The sequence below is a fragment of the Sorex araneus genome, chromosome 4 (genome assembly GCF_027595985.1).
Source record: "Sorex araneus isolate mSorAra2 chromosome 4, mSorAra2.pri, whole genome shotgun sequence".
Classification (NCBI taxonomy): Eukaryota; Metazoa; Chordata; class Mammalia; order Eulipotyphla; family Soricidae; genus Sorex; species Sorex araneus.
The window spans coordinates 110,580,063-110,602,930 of NC_073305.1; the positions used below are offsets into that span (position 1 = coordinate 110,580,063).

A 22,868-nucleotide genomic window follows, 5' to 3' on the forward strand; every position below is an offset into this window, starting at 1 on the left:
GTTGTAAGAGGATGGCAATCCAGGAGGTCAGGTTTGGTAGAAACAAATAGAAATCTAGCAATACATAAAACTTTTTTTTAAGTAGGAAGTGATATGTGTACTAAGACAGATGGGAAATAAATCTTCCTCCAAAGAAAGACCCTTCCAGAACATTTGAATTTGCAGGACAGGAGTTAGGTGAGTCTAAACCTATCAGTCTTAGGGGCTGTCCTTTGAGAATTTTATGTCTGGAGAATGGGGATGTTCTTCATCACAAATACACAGTCATGCTCCATTGGTGACTTGACCCTCCTTAAAAGACAATGTTGTTGTCTCATTTATTCATATGACTTGATAGTGTACTTGATGAGGTGAATTTTGTCCTTTTAGGAGGACACTGCACGCCAGACTTCAGATTGGGCCTGGAGATAGTAGTGAGTCATCTGAGTTACAGCTGACCAATTTCTGCTTACTAGTGGATTTTTTATTGGATATAGTTTCTTTGGTAAGACCACCTTGGTTGAAAAAAAGATACTGAGTAATTTTAATTACAAGTCTATGTTGTCGCAAATAAGCCTCACCTACAAATTACTTTAAAATTCAATTGATTTTCCCCTTTTTTTGCATAGTCTTATTTTGAGCAAAATATTACAAATTTTTTATATATATGACACATGTTCAAGTATTACATTATATGGAATATACTTCAAAGCTGCATGTTATTGAAATTTTAAGTGTTTGGTGTGTAGTTGTCTAATGATGCATGTATTTATTGATGATTATTTTAATGAAGACTATTGGCTATATTTTCCCCTTTCTCAACTCTTTGCTTTTTCATTTTGAAGCCTACTAGAAGTATGAGGGTGCTATGTCAGGTATGACATCCAGCCTGTTTTATTTTTAATTGATTCATTACTTTGTTATAATTTTAATAATGTAACGTGAAACTGGGATTATTTTACAATGTATCTTCTATAGTATTTAAATAGAAAATTTGGGGACTTTTAAAAATTATTAATGATAAAATGACTGTACAAATTAAGAACATGATAAAAATGAAATATTACGGATAAATAAAGTTAATTCCCTTTATAGATTAAAGTGAATGAAATAATGCAGACAGGGGGGGCTCCACACTGTTTAAAGTTTTGTCATTCCACCTTTCTTTTCAGGAGACCTATATTGAAATTCAGACAGAACACTTGCCCCAGTTGCTGCTAAGGATGGTTTCTGCCCTGACAAGCCATCTTCACACGTTGCACTTGTCCGAACTCACAGATTCACTCAGGCTTTGCTCCAAGATCCTTAGCAAGGTGCAGCCTCCACTGTTATCTGCCAGCACTGGTGGTGTCCTCCAGTTTCCAGGCGGGCAGAACAGCTCAGTCAAAGAATGGGAAGACAAAAAGGTAGTGTTAGTTACTGTTTTGCTGTTAAATAAGTTTAATAGGAATTTATTTATTTATTTTTTGCTTTTTGGGTCACACCCAGATTTGCACTCAGGAATCACTCCTGGCGGTGCTCAGGGGACCATAGGGATGCTGGGAATCGAACCCAGGTCCACCACATGCAAGGTGAACACCCTACCTGCTGTGCTATCACTCCAACCCCTAATAGGAATTTTTAAGAGAAATTTTCTGAATTTTAGAAAGAATATCCCAAGAAGCTGGTGCTTCATCATCCTGTAGACTCTTGAGTCTAGTGCAATTTCATTGTTTTCTGTCAGCACTTTCCAATAAATATAAAATTCAAACAACATGTAATTTTTAATTTTCTGGTAGCCAACCACAATAAAAAAGTTCTTTAAAGATAATAATTTAAGCAAAAATAATTAAACGTTAGCTGTAAGTTTAAATGTAGTCATTCTGACATTTAATTATATAAAAATGGTATCTGGGTGTGGAGACATAGTACAGCCTTTAGGGTGCCTGCCTTGCACATGGCTGACCCAGGTTCAATTCCCGGCACCACTTATGGCACTCAGAGTTCCACCATGAGTAGTAAGCTGTGACCCCTGCCATGTATAACCCCAAAACCAAAAGAAAAAAAGATACCGTATTTAAAAAATTACTCGACTGAGTTATCTTTTTTTTTTCTTATCTGTCACTGTCACTGAGATCCCATTGCTCTTCAATTTGCTCGAGTGGGCACCAGTAATGTCTCCGTTGTGAGACTCATTGTTACTGGTTTTGGCATATTGAATATGCCACGGGTAGCTTGCCAGGCTCTGCCATACGGGCTAGATACTCTCGGTAGCTTGCCGGGCTCTCAAATTTTTTAAATTTCAGTTAATTTTTCTGTCAGAAATTAACTACATTTGAAATGCTTTACAGCTGCATCTTGCCTGGTAACCACTGTACATAAGTTTATAACCTAAATTTCACAAGTCGTTTTTATGTACTGAACTTTTGATATGCTATAAATCCAGAATTGTATAATCCCAGGATTGGGTTAGGAAGATGATTCATAGGACTGAAAGACATGCTTTGCATTTGGAAGTTTTGGGTATAGCCTCAAAACATACAAAAAGCCAGAATTATTTTTTTGAAGTTGTACTAATTATTTTTATATATGTTAGTAGTGCAGGGGGTCAAATAGTGACCTCACTTATAAAAGATAAGATAGGGATTATACAATGGATCCACGTCCCTAACCTCCAGATTCTTTTAGAAGTTGTTTTATTTTGAAGTAACAGGATAATAGAAGACTATGCATGTTTTAGAGATACTATTTCAAACCTCTTGAAAATGTGTCTTGCCACCCCAAACCCACCAACTACGTTCAGTATACCTCCACAATTTTCTATTTGATCCCCTCCACCTTTTCAATCCTCTTCTTTGTTCAGTCTGGTTTTTCAGTCCGTCCAAGGGTTTGTTTACATTTGGCTTTATTTGTTCGTTTATCTCATAAATGAATGAGATTGATTGTTGTTTGTTTCTCTCCTAATTTATAACACTCCTATTCCTTCCTTCCTTCCTTCCTTCCTTCCTTCCTTCCTTCCTTCCTTCCTTCCTTCCTTCCTTCCTTCCTTCCTTCCTTCCTTCCTTCCTCCCTCCCTCCCTCCCTCCCTTTCTTCCTTCCTTCCTTGCTTGCTTGCTTTCTTATTCTTTCTTTCTCTTTCTCTCTTTCTTTTTCTTTTCTTTTTCTTCCTCTTTCTTTCTTACAGATGGCTCTATGTTTTCTTACAGATGAGTAGTATTCCATTATGTATTTTCATCACATCTTCTTTATCCATTCATCTCTTACCAGACAGTTCAGTTGTTTCTTTATCTTGGCTCTTATAAAGAGCACTGCAGTAAATATAGGTGTGCATATATTCTTTTGAATTAGTTTTATGTTCTTCAGCCAGATACCTTGGATATGTCTATATATTGTAGGTAATTTTCAATATTTTGACAAATCTCCACATGTTTTCCATAGAGGCTATACCAATTTCCATTGCCACCAAAAGTTTATGAGGGTATGCTTTTCTCCATTCCTCTGCCAGCACGTGTTGTTTCTGGACTTTGTGATATAGGACATTCTCATAGATACAAGAAATACTCCATTGTAGGTTTGATTTGTATTTCCTTTATACTATTGACTATTTTTTAATGTCAGCCATTTATATATTTTCCTTGGTCAAGTATCTGTTCAGCCCTTTTCTTCATGGTTTTTTGTTTGTTTTGGGGTCATACCCCAAACCCATGCAGTGCTATATTAGGTATATTAGCTTTTAGTTTTTGCTGTTTCTCTCACTACTTTTGGTATCAAAGTAATCTTGACTTCATAAAAAGTATTTGATAGAATTTTTTTTCTTTCTCTTTTCCTTTGGTTGTTTTGGGTCATACCTGATGGTGCTCAGGGCCTCCAACCGCCTTGATGCTCAGAGATCTTTTGTGGTGATGCTTGAGGGATCATGTGGTGTTTGGGATTGAACCTGAGCTTCCTGTATGCAAAGCATGAACTAAGCTGGAGAACCTAGAAGAAATTCTTAGAATCTTGCAACTCTCAATACTAAATCAGATGGAAACAAAAAACCTGAACAGATGAATTACAAGCAAGAAAACTGAAATAATACTAAAACATAAGCCCAGGTCCAACTGGTTCCAATAGTGAGTGCTATTAAACCTTCAAACCTGATCTATTATCTACTCTTCTGAAGTTTGGCTCAAAATGGAAGAAACAGAGTTGGTCAGATAGTTTAAAGATGATAGTACAGCAGGCAGTGTTCTAGCCTTGCATGCGGCCAACCCAGGTTTGATCCCCTGCTCACCATATAGTGCTCTGAGCTCACCAACAGTGACCTCTGAGCACAGACCCCAAAACACAAAAAAAAATTTGTTTTCTTCTAATGACATTTCACTTACATTTTTCTAGTTTGTTTGGATATGAGATTAAATTGTTCACTTAAGATTTTTTGTTTTCTGATATAAGTCTATTTTGAAACTTTCACCTTTAGTTCTGTTTTTGCTTTACCCCATATGTGTGGTAATATATGTCTTATTTTCATTTTTATTCCACAAGATTTTTAATTTCCTTTGGATTTTCCTGCTGAGCCATAGTTAATAGCTTTTTGTTTACTCTTCATATTTTTGAGAGATTTTTGCAGTTTCTATGTAATTCCTAATTATATAGCTTTGTAGTCTGAAAGAATGCTTTATTTATTTGCTTGGGGGTTTTTTGTTTGTTTTTGATCCACAAAAATACTCAGGGCTTACTCCTGGTTCTGCACTCAGAGGTCACTCCTGGTGGGGCTCATGGGATCATATGGTGTACCAGGGATAGAACCTAGGTTGGCTGCATGCAAAGCAAGCTACCCTACTTACTCTCTTATTGCCCCAGCCCTATAGATTGATTCTTTAAAAAATCGTTAATATAAATTTTGCCTCTGTGTACTTAGTACATTTTTGTAGTCGCTGCGTTAATTCTTTATGTGCAAATTTCCACATATAATACCTTTCTAACTTTAGAGAGACACCTTATTATACAAAAGCCTGAAACATAGTTAAAGACCTATATATCAAAATTGTATGCAAGTTTAATTGAATTTATTTGTTTTGTTTTGGGGGCCACACTCAGTGGTGCTCAGGACGTACTACTGTCTCTGTACTCAGGAGTACGCCTGGCAATGCTCAGGAAAACATATGCAATGCCAGAGATTAAAGGTGAATGCAAGGCAAGCACCTTAACCCCTGTACTGTCTTTCTGGCTCCAAATTTAATTTAATTTATAGCTTAAATTCTATTCCTATAATAGCCATTGTGACTCTTATGCTAAAAAATGTTTTTTAAATATTATAATAATACACTCTTGGCTATGTCTCAATTTAAATAAGAACATAAGTTGTGGTTAGCCTTTCAACAGAAAAAATAAATGAGATTGTGAAGTTCAGTTTTAGCCACCTGTAAACTTTTGCCATCATAATACAAAGAGCTCTATACTGTTATAAACATAGTGATGTGCTGTGATAAAAAGGGCATGAAGTTTGGAATCCCTGATCTGAGCTCTTCTAAGTTTATTTGCTATACCCATGGGCTATGTTATTTAACTTCTCTGCGCCTCAGTTTGCTTACCTTGGAAGTCAGGTAACAGCCTCTCCATTCACCGCCTCTTCTGTGTGTGTAGGGCGCTGGGTATCCAGTGGGCCGCTCAGTGCAGTCGCTGCCCTTCTGTCTCTCTGTCTCTTTTGGAAGACACACACTAAATAACTATCCTCTTAGCTAGAGTTGTGAAATGCATTATGGAAAATATAAAGTGGTAGTATGGAAGATGAGGTGAGTGATGGAAGACCTCCTGTGGAAGAACTGAGGGGGAGGCCCTGAGGCAGATGGGGTTGAAAGCTAGGTAGAAAGAAGAGAGCACTTGAGAGGAAGGAACTTCTGCAAAGGCTCTGGCAGGAAGGAGGCTGTGCACGTGGGGGGAGATGCAGCCATTGAGGTAGGCCGGAGCGAGGTGGTACAGAACTTTTCACTGTGCTAAGGCTTTTATTCTTTATCTTAGGAGCAATGGGAAGCCACTGAAGGGAAAAAGGCAAGTGAAGTAATCAGATTTGTTTACATTAGAAAAATTACTCTGGCTGCAGTGTGGAGTATGGATCTGAGAGACAAAAAATGGCTGTGGGGAGACCAGTAGTAGTGCAGGTGAGAGGTGGTGAAACTTATGCGAATAGAATTGGAGAGCAGAGTGAAATAATTGGATGGGTTAGACATATAATTAGGAGGAAACATTAATCCATTGATAATCAGTGATCATTAATACTCGTTTAGTATTTATTGAGTATGGGTAATATGTCAAATAAGTTACATATACCTTGTTAGTCACTGTAGCAGTTGGAAAATGTGGTAATTATTGTCATCTCAGTTGCACAAATTAGGAAACTGAGGTTGAGAGATGTTAAATAACTGGCCAGTCTAATAAGTGGCAGAGCCTTTGTTGACTCATGGATATCATCCTTTATCCACTATACAGAAGTGTAGAAATGTGGGAGAGTGGTGGAGAAGGTACCAAGAATTACCCCTAGGTTTCTGTCTTCCTGGTCTGTGAATAGTGGTGTCAGTCAGTGATGGGACTTTGGATATGGCGTCAGAACACGGTGTATATTCCATGATCGTCAGCAAGATCATACTTTAGTGACTCTCTTCAATTGAAAATTATATCCTGGAACAGTCTTATCCAAGGAATTAATGCTATTTCTATTTTTAATTACATTTTTTAAAAATTAGAACATGAAATATACATACTAACTGTGCTCATCATAAGGAGAGAACAGTTAATCCATTCCAGCTGTATTGTAGTTACTAGCTGGTTTATACTATAAATCATTGTCTCATATCTTCTCTAGAATACAAACTGCTGTTTCATTCCCTACACCTATACTCGTTGTGCACATAACGTGGATTGAATACCTCTTCACTGAAAGAATATAAGACTTACAGCAAGCATTTGAATAATCCTTTATATATTTAGGCAGAATTTTACATCATGTGATTCTAAACAGATCACCAACTAGAATTTATTTGTAGTTTTTAAAATGTAATATTACCATCTCAGTCTTTGCATTATTTAGACCTGTGGTTAAAATAGTGGAAAAGTGGTCACCTTCTCTACATTTGCTGACCAGTAGTTGAAAACCACTTAGACATCAAGAAAATATTTCCATGATATGGATTGAAAAATTCAGTCATTTGAAAACAAGACTCTAAATCTTAAAGATTTGTACATTTGTCTCTTTTACCCCCAAGAAGGAAGCCTTATGCAGAGAATGTGGTGAATATAACCTAGTAAATAACTTTATCTGGATAAATGGAATTATTATAATGAATGTAATGGAATTCTTACATTCATTAGAAACATATCAGTATTTCCTATTACAGGACCATCTTAAGGTTCAATTAAATATATAGAATAAGTTGTTAGTGGTTTAATATAAAGCTGACATCTTTTAAAATGTTGGCCATTTCTAATTTTTCATTACTAATAGGTACATTGAGCCACTCAACCTTTTGATCTTTTTAATGAATCAGGTATCTTCAGTCTCCCTTGAACATCCAACTGAAGTTTTTGAAGATGGAGAAAATCCACCAAGTAGCCGGTCATCAGAGAGTGGATTCACTGAGTTCATACAGTATCAGGCAGACCGAGCTGATGAAATGGACAGAGAACTGAGCGGGGGGCAGAGGGCAGCTGCCATCCCCATAGGGAGCACATCCTCTGAGACAGAGACCGCCTCAACTGTCGGATCTGAAGAAACTGTCATCCAGCCCCCTTCCTCGGCCACTCAGGGACCAGCATCCCGAAGTGGGAAGACGGTACAAAAGACGGCAATGCAGTGTTGCTTGGAGTATGTCCAACAGTTTCTTACCAGACTTATCAACCTCTACGTCATTGAGAGTAAATCTTTTTCCCACAGTTTGGCTGCAGAGCAACCAGGGGATCTCAGTCAAGGAGAAACTTCAAAATGGGACAGGGATTCACATGGAGATGTAAAGGAGAGAAACCTAAGTAAACAAAAGGCTTCAAAAGAATACCTCTCCTCCTTCCTTGCAGCCTGCCAGCTCCTCCTGGAATGCTCAAGTTTCCCAGTGTACATTGCTGAGGGGAGCCATACCTCAGAGCTACATTCTGAAAAATCAGAGCCTGGTAAGAACGGCTCAGCTTTATTTATGTCTAAATATTTTTGGCATTCTTTTTTAAAGAGCAATCAGATATTAAAAGCAGGTTTGGTTTGGTTTAGTTTTGTTTTTTAAAGTCAGTTAAAAATGTTCATTTTAATTTCTTGTAGATGTCTTTTAATGAAAAAAATAAACTGCTTCCTCTGGGGGGAAAATAACATAAGAAAATCGCTCTACTTTTAGTATAACTAGTACAGTTTCTTTATTTAAAATTTTATAGATATGCACAATAGTGCATGTGCAGTGAGTACTGCATAATGGTGAATTGGTTCATATACCATCAAAACAGGAAATTTTATAATGTGTATGGAAAGCACATATTTAAACCATTTAAGAAATGTCTGTTGCTCCTGTATTTTCTTAAAACTATGATCCAGGTAAGAAACCGAGCCCTTGTTAACAGGTGAAGCCTGAAGATATTAAGCAGAAGTGCTTTGTTTTTCAAGACTGACTTGGAAGAGTGCTTGGGAATATCCTAATGTGAACTCTTGCCTTCCATCTTTCCCCCTGCTAGACTGGGAGCATGTGCAACCTCCACTGTGGCTCCAAACTCTGATGAATGCTTGCAGCCAGGCCAGTGATTTCACTGTGCAGAGTGTTGCTATTTCACTAGTCATGGATCTAGTGGGTTTGACTCAGTCTGTGGCCGTGGTCACTGGGGAAAACGTCAACAGTGTGGAGTCTGCGCAACCCTTAAGTCCAAACCAGGGAAGAGTAGCCGTGGTTATTAGACCTCCCCTCACTCCGGGTAACCTGCGCTACATTGCTGAGAAGACTGACTTTTTCAAGGTAAATTCTAAGTACATATGTGTCAAAGATGATACTTCGTTAAGCCTCTCTCTTAACAGATTTCATAGATAACAACTAAGTATGAGTGACTCTCTCTTAATTTCATACACTATAGATAAAGAGTTGATTTGCACTGCTCTGTCCGTCTTTTCTCCAGTTTTGTTAGGAGGTAACATGATCAAGAGGAGTATTTGGATAGGGACAGGCAAGTAGGAATGCACGTGGATATGGAGAACATAATTTCAGCTCAAGAGGGCTAGAGAGTGAGTGAGAAAGGTACTTCATTCTTATAGTCAAATGTATTTCCAGGTGAAGTTGAAGCTGTTATGACACTTTTGCTTTCATAGCCTCGAGTCTACAGATATCCCAGGAAAAACTTTTCTGACTCTATATTATCTGTGGTCTGTCATGTAATTCAGGGAGGAAAAGCCCACAGTATTTGATTTCTAACCAACAGTACAGATATCCTCTACGTAGAAAGAACAGCAAGTATATTTGAATTGTATCATAAGCAAGTAAATTTTTTTTATTTTTGGTGAGGGGGTGCATACAAGGAGGAGCTCAGGGATCACTCCTGATGGGCCTTGGGGGATAATTTGAAATACTTGAGATCAAACCTATGTTGGTGACATGCAAGGCATTTACCATTACCCACTGTACTCTGATTCTGGCCCCGAATGCAAGTAGATCCTTTAAACACACAATTTTTTGAAATGTGACCTTCCAGGTAGTTTCAGAGTTGATTTCTGAAATGCTGTAGTAGTACAAACATTGGTCTCCAATACTATATTAAATGTGTAGCCCTGACATGCAGAGAGCCTGTTTTGCATACTGAGTAGTTTTGAGCATTTAGATGGTTGTATTCCAGTTTCCAACATATAAATACTAAATTCCATCACTTTACTAAATTTCAATCAAATGGAAAGACGAGGTCTTACCTAGGCCCTTCAGAAAGTGCTTACAAGTCAGTTGTTTAGAATAAATGTCCCCGGGCTGGAGAGCTCGGCAGGTTGGAGCTTCCACTTTGTGTGCTGAAGGTATGTGATCAATATCTGATGCTGCTTGGTCCCACAGATACTGCCAGGGGTGGCCAAACCTCACTCCTCCTGACTAAAAATATATTTTTAAATAAGTGTTATTAGAAGAATATGATATCATAAAGCTCTAAGGTCCTGAATAACCAGAAAATATAGACAGAAGGCTACTCTTTTAAATATCATGCCAGTAAATAATGGAAAGTCTTCCACATCTGACAGAGACTTATTTGCACCTAATCAGTTATGTTTGCTTAAAAATGATTTTGTCTTGAGATTAGAATGGTAGTACAGTGGGTAGGGCATCTACCTTGCATAAGGCCAACCCAGCATCTCATATTACCCATCAGTGTCCAGCACTGCCAGGAGTAATCCCTGAGCACAGAGCCAAGAGAATAACTCCTGAGCACCACCAGGTGTGGCTCCCCAAACAAACAAAACACCCCCAAAATGTCTTTTCACTCCTGGTTTTCTAATGCTGCCACTTTTCCATCTTTTCCCTTAGCATGTAGCTTTGACATTGTGGGATCAGCTAGGAGATGGGACACCTCAGCACCACCAGAAGAGCGTTGAACTGTTTTATCAATTACATAACTTGGTTCCTTCCTCTAGCACTTGTGAGGATGTTATAAGTCAGCAGTTAACCCATAAAGATAAGGTAAGTTCTTTTCTTATCCCCTTTCCCACTCCCATTTATTACAGAGTAAATTCAGAAAAGTCTTAGACAATTACTGCAGCTACTGTCTGAATGGGCTGGAGTGATAGCACAGCGGTAGGGCGTTTGCCTTTCATGCAGCCGGCCCGTGCTCAATTCCTCCACCCCTCTCGGAGAGCCCGGCAAGCTACCAAGAGTATCGAGCCCGTGTGGCAGAGCCTGGCAAGCTACCCGTGGTGTATTTGATATGCCAAAAACAGTAACAATAAGTCTCACAATGAGAGACGTTACTGGTGCCCGCTCGAACAAATCGATGAGCAACGGGATGACAGTGACAGTGACTGTCTGAATAAGAGTTACCTTGTTACTTTACTCAGAGTGATCATATTTTTAAATGTATTCTCTTTAAAATGCATAGAGGAAAATTCTCTATGAAAGCATTAGTATATAAACAATCAGGAAACTTTAATCATATGGTGGGTTTATCTCTTCAGTAAGGACACCAGTGAAGCGATGATTAGAGTTCTTGCTGGTCCATATTTTTTTTTTAAATTTTTTATTGAGTCACCATGTGGAAAGTTACAAAGTTTTCAGGTTTAAATCTCAGTTATACAATGCTCGAATACCCATCCCTTTACCAGTGCTCATATTCCACCACCAAGAATCCCAGTATAGTTCCACCCTGCCCCCTCACACCCCTAACCCCCCCCACGCCCCTAGCCCCCCCACCCTAAGCCCCCCGCCCCCCGCCTGTGTAACTAATAAATTTCACTTTATTTTCACTTTGATTGCATACAATATTTCAACAAAACTCACTATTATTGTTTGGAGAGTCTCTCCCCTAAAGTCAGACCTGCTGAAAAGGAAGCATTAGATAATTTGTTTTCCATTGCTGAGGATGAAGAGGTATGAGGTCGAGTGACCACACTTAGCGGCCTCTCAGTTTTGGGTTTCTGTAATTTAGTATTTTAGTAACTAAGTCCAGAGAGATATCTGCCAGAAGTTGCATTGTTGCCAAATTGTACTTCTCAGTTACATTATATTCCACATATGAGTGCAATCTTTCTATGTCTGTCTCTTTCTTTCTGACTCATTTCACTCAACATGATACTTTCCATGTTGATCCATTTATATGCTAATTTCATGACTTCATGTTTTCTGACAGCTACATAGTATTCCATTGTGTAGATGTACCAGAGTTTCTTTAACCAGTCATCTGTTTTGGGGCACTCTGTTTTTTTTTCAGATTCTGGCTATTGTAAACAGTGCTGCAATGAAAATAGAAATACATATGCCATCTCTACTATACCGTTTTGCCTCTCCGGGATATATTCCCAGGAGTGGTATTGCTGGGTCAAATGGAAGCTCAATTTCTAATTTTTTTTTTTTTTTTGCTTTTTGGGTCACACCTGGCTCTGCACAGGGGTTACTCCTGGCTCTGCACTCAGGAATTACCCCTGGCCGTGCTCAGGGATGCTGGGATTTGAACCCGGGTCGGCCGCGTGCAAGGCAAACGCCCTACCCGCTGTGCTATCTCTCCAGCCCCCTCAATTTCTAATTTTTTGAGAATCGTCCATATTGTTTTCCAAAAGGGCTGAATCAGTCGGCATTTATTCTTAGGTCTTCTCTACAGCTGAATCAGTGGCCTTAATTATGGAAATTTTTTATGCAATTGTTTATTGGAAATGAAATAATTTGTTAGGTTTACAAGCTAAAGAATACAGATGTGTGAGACTTTATTGTGTTATATTAAATATCTTAGGATTTGGTATTCTAGTGTATATGAGCTAATACATAAATTAGATAGAGTAAAAAATGACTGAGTAAATGGGCCTGAGAAGAAACTGAATCATTCTGATTAGTCCCTGCAGTGTAACTTATGGGGTATATTGTCTTTCTGTGCCTGCTCGATAATATACATTGACTGTTTTATTGATGAGTATTTAGAAATTGCTCTGATTTTATTTGGGGTAAGGAGTGATAGTACTAGTGACCAAACCCAGGACCTCACATGCAGATCATGTGTTCTTCATGGAATTACACCACCAACCCCCAGATTGTCCTAAATTAAAAGTACTAAATCCTGGTGAGTTTGAGTTTGTCTTATTTCAGAAGATATTTAAAGTATATATATATATTGAATTACTGTGAGATACAGTCACAAAGCTTTCATGTTTGAGTTTCAGTCATACAGTGATCGAACACACATCCCTCTACCAATACACATTTTTCACTACCAATATCCCCAGTATCTTCCCTCGCCTTCCCTTCCTAACTTTCCCCTTGCCTCTGTGGCAGATAATTTCCCTCATACTTTCTCTTCTACTTTGGGGAATTATGGTTTGCAATATAGATACCGAGAAGCTATCACAATTGATCCTTTATCTACTTTCAGCACATATCTCCTATCCCGAATGATTCCTCCAACCATCATTGACTTAGTGATGCATTCTCTATTCTAGCTGCCTTCTTCCCCAGTTTATAGGGGAGGCTTCCAACTATGGAGCAATATTCCTGGCCCATGTGTCTGCTAAAAAGACATTTTATTAACATAATGAAGCATTTGACAGTAGGGAGAGGGTGTGAAGTGAAGGAATAAATGAGAGGAATAGAAAGTTGTTCCAACAAGTCTCACAATGGAGACGTTGCTGGTACCCACTCAAGCAAATCAATGAGCAGTGGGATGGCAGTGACAGTAATTTTATTTCTAAAGGTTTGATTTGGTTGGGGTACAAATATAGGTTTCATAGACAAAGTTTTTATTAAGCTCATAGAAAAAGCAAACTTTCTTTGCTCTGATCTATCACAAGTAATTAATTTGGTTACTGTCAGTGGTATGGAGCGACTTTCAATGAAGGATATCTAGACTGCTAGAGAAAGGTTCTAAATATTTTGAGACTACCACAATTTCTACTTGATAAAGTAGAAATTTCCAGTAATACCTGTTTATTAACTAATACTAAGTGTTGGTCTTCCTAGATAATTTATTTTCACACTACTTTGTCCATTGCTAACCATCTTTTTCAGATAACTCCCAAATTGGTATTTTTCATCTAGAAATGATGTTGTACTTAAGTTTTTCATTAAATCAGATTTAAATGATGATGAATTTGTTTGGGATTAATGCATAATTTATTGAAGCAAAAGTGAATTATAAGTAGAATGAAAAATTAATTTTTACTACTAAGAATTTGCATTTAAATGAAGGCAAGGCAGGTCAGGAAAGAGAGTACAGCAGACAGAGTGCTTGCCTTGCATGAAACTGATGTGGGTGTAATCCCTGGGGCCCTATATGGTTCCTTAAGTTTACCAGGAGTGATCCCTGAGCACAGAGTCAGGAATAAGTCAAGAGCATCTCTAGGTATAACCCTGAAACCAAAATAGTTTAAATAAAGGTAAAACTTCTTAGTACACTCAAGATTTCATATGCACATTATTAGCTCTTTCCATTCCAATATATGATAGAACCAGTAAATTGATTATCTAGTCTAAACTTGGAAATGACTACGAACGCTGAAGGAAGGGTATGTGTTTGAGGGCTCTCCGGGCAGCTCTGTCTCACCACCTATGTTCAGTGCTCTAGAGCCACAGTGTGGGAACTGGATCGGGATGGCTGTTGGCCAAGGGCAGGCGAAGGAAGAAATGAAGACCAAACTGGTTGCTTGATCAGTTGCCGTTAATTTCATTCACTCCTGTCTCTCTCTCTCTGCTTCTCTCCCGGCTCTGGATCTCCCCCCAGCCCACTCTTTCAGCCTAGTTAAATCCCCCAGCATGAGGGGGTTGGGTAGTACACATAGGTGTGGTCACAATCAATAGGGGTAAAGTTCTTTCCCTCAGGGGATGCTGCTTCTAGGACAGATTCTCTTTCAGCAGGACGACCCACCCAAGGGCAGAGTCCCATGAGTGTGTTTCTCCTCTCCTCGTCCAGCAAACATATAAGCATTCATAATATTAATCATTTTGTATGGACACAGTAAGAGATGCATTAAGGTGATAGAATTGCTCTCCTGGGGCCATCTCTATCTCAGACTACAGTGCTCAGGCCAGATTAGTCTTTCTTATCCCTAGCAGGGTCCCAGTCTCGTCGTTTCTTTTGGATCATGACAGCATTTGTCCACGATCAAGCTCTTAAAGTTAAGAATTAGGCACTTTGGCCAGGCCCATCTCGATGCCAGGGTAGCACATAACTCACTGCTTGCCCTGGGTCTATTCTATCCCTCGTCAGGACCCTGCTTTTGGGGTGCTAGGAACTGAGGGCAACTGAGGCTTAAGTTGAAAAAGCAGATGCCCGGGAGTGAATAATATTCAAAGCCAATTAAATCCCAAGTTACAAAAACATAATATTGTCTTCTTGTGTCTATACAAAAGGGACATTGCTTTAAAGTAAACTATTCAAAAGACACAAGGAGAGGACTAAGGCAATATTAACTTAAAATATAAGTTCAGTGTCCTAGGAATATCTGACCTTACAAATTAACAGAGTCTGATTAGGGGGAAAAGCTGATTAACTGTTTGGGGAAAAGAACATAGAGAAGTGGTTACAGATAGACAAAGGAATGGGAGTGACTTGGGAGCACCTTGATGGGTGTGACTGGGATAAACCTAAGCTCTTTGTCGCAAGGGAAAAGGACAAAACAATGTCATCCTACAAAACTAAGTAATTACTTATGAGACAGCATGAGATATTCCTTTGGGTTTCTTTCATATGTATCTATTTTTTACTTTTCTGTCTGTAGCACTGTCCTCCCATTGTTCATCGATTTGCTCAAGCAGGCACCAGTAACATCTCCATTGTGAGACTTGTTGTTACTGTTTTTGGCATATTGAATACGGCACAGGGAGCTTGCCAGGCTCTGCCATCTTACTTTCCTACTACATGAAAATAGTATGCTTATTGCACTGTATATTGTTGTACTATGAATACTAAGCATAATGCTCTCTTAATTGTAATTTTACTAAAAACAATTCACTGAAGAATATAATAATATAATGTCCCATATTTTTCCTCAGAAAATAAGGATGGAAGCACATGCAAAGTTTGCCGTTCTTTGGCATCTAACACGGGATCTCCATATAAACAAATCATCATCTTTTGCACGCTCTTTTGACAGGTTGGTTTTGTCTTATATTCATACTTTGCAGGCTCATGTCTCTTATTGAATCCTCTGGCTAACGTGGCCAGGAGAGAAGATAGCATTGCAGAGATTTAAGAAGAAAATGCATCAATTACCTTCAGAATTTTAAGCTATGTTGACATACATGGTATTTTTGCTTTCCAGCTCGGCAGCATCCAGAACCTCATTTTATGTCTATTCAGCAAGTCTGTGCTGTGTGCTTTTCTAGGTTTTAAAGAAAACGGCCTTTTTGAATATCTATCTATGCACTGGAAATGGATATAAATTATAGGTTGTAAAAGTATTTCTGCAGTAATCATCCTCAGCATTTTGCCTGAACTGAACTTAGTAATTCTACAGCTAAAATACTAACAAATCCTACCTGTAGACTTACTGAGCCTATAGCCGTCTGAAAGTGGTATTTGCCTTTCTCTTGACTACTTTGATGATTCATATTCCAAATATAAGATTTGCATCAGCTTTCAAGGAGCTCCCTTTTAGAGGAAAATTTGTATTTTGGCTTAAAATATGGTCTCGCCAGGTCTCAGCACCACAGATCTAACTGATCTTAAAGCCCAGCTCAGGGTTGGATGCTTGCTCTAGTAGGTATTATTTCAATTAGTGATTTTTAAGTGGCAACATCATTTTTAAGTTATCTGATGTTAAATCCCTACAATAAATTAAACCTTAGACATGGGCACTTTACAAATTCCAACTCTAATTTGACAACCACCTCTTCCAATTAGATAAGTAAGAGATTGAAGACCCAGAGAAGTTATTTCACCAGGCCATACTTAAGATGTGCCCAATTTTGAATTTTTGATTTCCTGGTTTCAAATCATACCTCCATACCTTTCACATAAAGTCTTGAAGACAGAGCTGTGACTCAAAGAAAATACAAGTTGGGGAGGGGGTCGTGTTGACTTGGAGGGAGTTGGTAACTTTTTTTATGTGTAAAGGGATAAATTATTTTTTTATTATTTTATTTTATTTATTTTATTTTTTAATAAGAATTTTATTTTATTGAATCACCATGTGAAAAATTACAATGCTTTCAGGCTTAAGTCTTAGTCATACAATGCTGAAACAACCATCCCTTCACCAGTGCCCATATCCCACCACCAAAAAAATAACAAAAAACACAGTACACCTCCCATCCCGCCCACCCCCGCACCCCTACCACCGCCTTGTAACTGATAAATTTCACTTTACTTTCTATTTGCTTTGGTTACATTCAATATTTCAACACAAACCTCACCATTATTGTTAGGAGTACCCCACTAGAGTCAGACCTGTTTTGAAGAGAAATGAGGTCGCGCGGCCGTGGTGGCGGCCGTGCGGTTTTGGATTTCTGTACTTTAACAACTAAGTCCAGGGAGATTTATTCCAGATATTGGATCATTGCAAGCTTGTAAACCCCATCTGTGGACGTCTTAATATGGCGTGCCCCACGCCCTTCATCCCCGGGACGAGAGAGGCAAGAGAGAGAAATACCTTTTCCTTCCTGGGCGGGCACGGGGTCTCGGCTTAGTTCTCAGGCTGGAGACATTCTGCAAGGAGCTTCCCATGTCGAAAGTGGTTCAGTTGGGTCTGGATTCACGCTCATGCAACTGTGGAAGGGGCCCCACGAGTGTGTGGCCCCCGGGGTCACATTTTGGCGGCGGCAGGAGGGGCCGGTGCTTCCCACCTTTAAAGGGATAAAATATTAAAGCAAGACCAAATTATTTTCCTATTCTTTAGAGTTTATCTTAAAACAAAAGCAATGTATGGTTGTGAATTCAAAACTACAAGTATCTGAGAAAATGGAAATAATTTTTCCTTTTTTCTGTATTTACTGAGACAAGATTAAGAGTATTAAAATGCTCTTTTTTTTTCTTTAAGTAATTTTTTAAATTAATTTATTCTTTTATTGAATCACCATGTGGAAAGTTACAAAGCTTTCAGGTTTAAGTCTCAGTCATACAATGCTCGAACACCCATCCCTTCACCAGTGCACATATTCTACCACCAAGAATCACAGTATACCTTCCCCCTTCCACCACTCTCCCCAGCCCCCCACCCCACCTGTGTAACTGATAAATTTCACTTTACTTTCACTTTACTTTGATTACATTCAATATTTCAACAAAAAACTCACTATTATTGTTTGGAGTTTCTCTCCCCTAAAGTTGGACCTGCTGAAAAGAAAGCATTTGATAATTTGTTTTCCATTGCTGAGAATGAAGAGATACGAGGTCGAGTGGCCGTACTAGCGGCTGCACGGTTTTGGATTTCTGTATTTTAGTAAAGAGTATTAAAATACTCTAACCTGGTGTGATCAAAAGTTATTCCGAAGTGTGATTGGTGTAAAGTCTTCCAAAATAACAAGCATAACTTACTACAGTGTTTATTTTAGAAATGTAGTGAAATAAGTGGTTTGTTATTTGTTTTAATTTTTGGTGTTTTTGTAGGTCACTTTTCATCATGTTAGATAGCCTTAATAGTCTTGATGGTTCTACCAGTTCTGTGGGACAAGCCTGGCTCAACCAGGTCCTTCAAAGACACGACATCGCAAGAGTTTTGGAACCCTTGTTGTTGCTTCTGCTTCATCCCAAAACTCAGAGGGTTTCAGTGCAGCGTGTTCAAGCAGAACGTTACTGGAATAAAGGTCCCTGTTACCCTGGAGATGAGAGTGATAAGCATTTCATGCAAAATTTTGCCTGCAGCAATGGTGAGTATTATGTGAGAGTAGAGAACTTTTTTATAGAATCAAATAATTAAAATAGAGAGGTGAACACAGTAGTGATTGGCAAGGGAAATAAGTGTAAGATCTTCATGAATTTCTTCCCCTCCCTATTGCATACACTAGCAGTGCTCATGCATGTCATATCTGAATACACGTTATCATTGACCTTAGAGGACATGGGGACAGTTTCCCTTGAAATCCAGTCAGGATGAGTCAACAAAGCTCACTGATCAGAGACATTTAAAAAAATTTTATGGGAATTTCTCTAGAGTTTGTTTAGCAATATTGATCCTCTAAAACTCTGTAATTACTTCCCTGAGAATTTATAGTAGGCATGTGATATATATTTCAATTTTATACCCCTTTTCTTCACCTGTAAAAGAATTCCTGCTTCCTAAGGCTTGCTTGTAAATATTGGACTTAGTCATGTTTGTGACATGTTTAGTGCAATGACTAGGATGTCCTAAATGTTTTTTAAATATTAACTACTATTGTTATGATACACCCACTATGTAAACTGCCAAGTGATACCTTTTATAATGAAGGGATAATTGATTTATAGATAAACTTGTTATGTTTTAGGGGGCAAAATACTCTCACATTTCTTTTGTATTTTTTAAAAAACACCTGTGACTCACTAGTTAAAGTAGTGACTCACTACTTTAGTAGTAGTATTTTTACTACATAGAAATTGGATACTTAGAAGGCTGTGATTTTTCTCAAAGTTCTACCACTGCCAAAGGATAAAGAACTAAACCATCATGTTCCTACTTCATCTTCAGTGTGCTTTCACAGAGTCTAACTGCCTTTCCCCTGCTTACTCTAATCACCTAAAAATATGCTCCACCCTGCTCATTGCCAGTGCTACGTTATGTCAGTGCTCGATGAGTCCTCAGTCTTGCCTGTCTGCTGAACCTCTCCTCTGAGAGCCATTCCATACGTCACTGTGGAACCATACTTTTCTGAATTTAGTAGAATTTGGCTCATGCTTCTCACATAAAACTCACTGAATTTTCCTCTTTCTTAAAGAATAACACAAGCAGCATAGTATGTTCACCAAAAAGGACAGAAATATACTTTGTGATTACCTACTAATGTTAAGCGTTAGAGAGAACAATGATGGCTTTACCTTCTCTCATCTTTATTTTCTCCTGGTTTAGAGCCTCGTGCTAGTTCATAAATGTTTGTTGAATTTTGTTAAAATCAAGGTGTTTATATGTTATATAGACTATATTATATAATACATATTATATTTTATGTATAATAGACAGTGTTGTAAATTATATCATATATTATATTAATATAACATTAATATATAATCTATTGTATGTAGTATATTATATAATGTACTCAGCTGCTTTAATTCTTGAAAACAGCATATCTAAAATAAAATATCACATAGGGAGGGAGAGCACTAAAAATTTTATTTTATTTATTTTTTTATTGAATCACATTGAGATATACAGTTACAAAGCTGTTCATGATTATGTTTCAGTCATATAATGTTCCAGCACCTATCCCTTAATCAATGTACATTTCCCATCACAAATGTCCCCAATTTCCCTACTGGCCCCCCAATGCCTGCCTCAATAGCAGTCTCTCTCTCTCTCTGTTTCTCTCTCTGTCTCTCTCTCTCTCTATCTCTCTCTCTCTCTTTCTTCCCCCCTCCCTATCTCCCCCTTCTCCAGCCTCTCTTTCTCTCTCTGATTTTGGGCATTATGGTTTGAAATATAGATCCTGAAAGGTTATCTCTTTACCTACTTTAAACACTCAGTTCTTGTCCAGAGTGATCATTTCTAACTATTATTTTCATACTGGTTCCTTCTCTATCCTAACTGCTCTTTGAAAAAAATTTAACTGTAATGAAATGAATGTCTTATTTGGGGATAAGGATATATGTTTGTATTTTATCCGTGTTAAATATTTTTCTGTTTAATTAACTTAAACAGCAGACCTTTGTTAAAATGTCTTATAGGTCTATAATAGTTACATAATTTTCTCATTTAAAAGCTCTGAAATAGTATTATTTTTTAAGTTAATAGGAAATATGAGTATATATATGGTGAATCTAATTATTAAAATTTTTAAGTTCATTCTACATTTCAATTATTTTAATGTTCTTTTTGTATTTTTCTTTTCTGTTTTTTCTCATATGCCAGTAAACCAAGTACAACTCATTGCATCTAAAGAAAATGGTGAAAAACCACTTACCATGGATGAAATAGAGAATTTTAGTCTCACCGTTAATCCATTAAGTGACAGACTTTCGCTCTTAAGTACTAGCAGTGAGACAATTCCAATGGTTGTGTCTGATTTTGATCTTCCAGACCCACAGATAGAAATTCTTCAGAGCTCTGACTCTGGCTGCTCGCAGTCCTCTGGCGGGGACAACTTGAGTTACGAAGTTGATCCTGACAGTGTGAATGTCCAGGAGGATTCCCAGATGCCACCCTCAAGCTTCCCCGATGATGATGTTCAGCAGGTCGTGTTTGACCTGATCTGTAAGGTTGTAAGTGGCCTCGAAGCAGAATCTGCATCCCTTGCCTCTCAGTTAGACGTTGAAGCTCTGCCCCCAAAACCCAGTGACATTGATCCAGACGAGGAAACAATTAAAAGTGAAGATCGGTCTACTCAGAGTCAGAGTGCTTTGCTGAGTCACAAGAGTTCTCCGTTCCTGTCGGTGACTGCAGAGGAAAACCATGAGTGCATTGCAAATGGCATCTCCAGGAACAGTTCTTCACCTTGTATTTCAGCAGCCACACAGACTTTCCGGGACTCTTCTGTGGCTTCCACAGAGACCAAGTCCAGACAGAGGAGCCACAGTAGCATCCAGTTCAGCTTCAAAGAAAAATCAGAAAAAGTCTCCGAGAAAGAAACAATTGTTAAGGAGTCTGGTAAACAGCCTGGGGCAAAACCCAAAGTGAAACTTGCCAGAAAAAAGGATGATGACAAGAAGAAAACTTCAAATGAAAAACTCAAACAAACCAGTGTCTTCTTTAGTGATGGTCTGGATTTAGAGAACTGGTACAGCTGTGGAGAAGGAGAAATTTCTGAAATCGAAAGTGACATGGGTTCTCCCGGGTCACGGAAATCTCCCAGTTTCAACATCCACCCCCTCTATCAACATGTGCTTCTGTATCTTCAGTTGTATGATTCATCGAGGACTCTCTATGCCTTTTCTGCCATCAAAGCCATTTTGAAAACAAATCCGATTGCTTTTGTAAATGCCATTTCAACCACGAGTGTAAATAATGCATACACCCCTCAGTTGTCTCTGCTTCAGAACCTATTGGCCAGACATCGGATTTCTGTCATGGGCAAAGACTTCTACAGTCACATTCCAGTAGACTCAAACCATAACTTTCGGAGTTCTATGTACATAGAAATTCTTATTTCCCTCTGTTTATATTACATGCGCAGTCATTATCCAACTCATGTCAAGGTCACTGCACAGGATTTAATAGGCAATCGAAACATGCAGATGATGAGCATAGAAATTTTAACACTCCTCTTTACTGAACTGGCTAAAGTAATAGAAAGCTCAGCAAAGGGGTTCCCCAGTTTTATCTCTGATATGCTGTCTAAGTGCAAAGTTCAGAAAGTGATTCTTCACTGTTTGCTGTCATCTATCTTTAGTGCACAGAAGTGGCATAGTGAGAAAATAGCGGGGAAGAACATAGTTGCTGTGGAAGAAGGTTTCTCAGAGGACAGCCTTATCAACTTTTCAGAGGATGAATTTGACAACGGCAGCACGCTTCAGTCACAGCTCCTTAAAGTGCTTCAAAGACTCATTGTTCTAGAACACCGGGTAATGACGATCCCCGAAGAGAACGAAGCCGGTTTTGATTTTGTCGTCTCCGATCTAGAGCACATCAGTCCCCATCAGCCCATGACTTCTCTTCAGTATTTGCATGCTCAGCCAATCACATGTCAAGGCATGTTCCTCTGTGCAGTGATACGAGCTCTGCATCAACACTGTGCCTGTAAGATGCACCCACAATGGATTGGCTTGATCACATCTGCCCTGCCCTACATGGGGAAAGTGCTACAGAGAGTGGTTGTTTCTGTCACACTGCAGCTTTGCAGGAATTTAGATAATCTAATCCAGCAGTACAAATATGAAACAGGATTATCTGATAGTAGGTAAGGCTTTTGTCTTTAGCCTTTCTGCCTTTGAAGCGAGATCCATATTTACTTTCACAAGGATGAAAATCCAGCTTGAGAATTGTATCAGGAAAGGAATTAGAATGGAAAAGAGAATGAATAAGTATGATTTTTTTCTTCAAAGCGCTGAATTTTATTTTGATGATGGCCTTTAATTGAGCTGGCAAAAGAAAAGATTGCCCCTAGTTTTTGAATTATGAATATTATTGTTAAGTGTTATTGAGTATTAATTTTCAGCTAAAAAGTGGTTTAGTATTA

The 22,868-nt window shown here is 38.4% G+C and overlaps 1 protein-coding gene across 10 annotated transcripts in view; it reads left to right on the forward strand.

The window, feature by feature from the left end:
• DOP1A (DOP1 leucine zipper like protein A) overlaps positions 1-22,868 on the forward strand; it is a 111,722-nt gene that overhangs the window by 58,934 nt on the left and 29,920 nt on the right. For 7 of the 10 annotated variants that reach the window (XM_055134471.1, XM_055134475.1, XM_055134476.1 and 4 more), the window contains 9 exons: positions 370-484; positions 825-854; positions 1,152-1,385; positions 7,482-8,097; positions 8,644-8,918; positions 10,458-10,610; positions 15,618-15,718; positions 18,172-18,431; positions 20,606-22,589. In XM_055134471.1, the coding sequence (XP_054990446.1) occupies positions 370-484; positions 825-854; positions 1,152-1,385; positions 7,482-8,097; positions 8,644-8,918; positions 10,458-10,610; positions 15,618-15,718; positions 18,172-18,431; positions 20,606-22,589 (3,768 nt within the window). The remainder of the gene's footprint in view (positions 1-369; positions 485-824; positions 855-1,151; positions 1,386-7,481; positions 8,098-8,643; positions 8,919-10,457; positions 10,611-15,617; positions 15,719-18,171; positions 18,432-20,605; positions 22,590-22,868) is intronic. The other 3 variants (XM_055134474.1, XM_055134478.1, XM_055134479.1) reach the window with 2 other exon arrangements.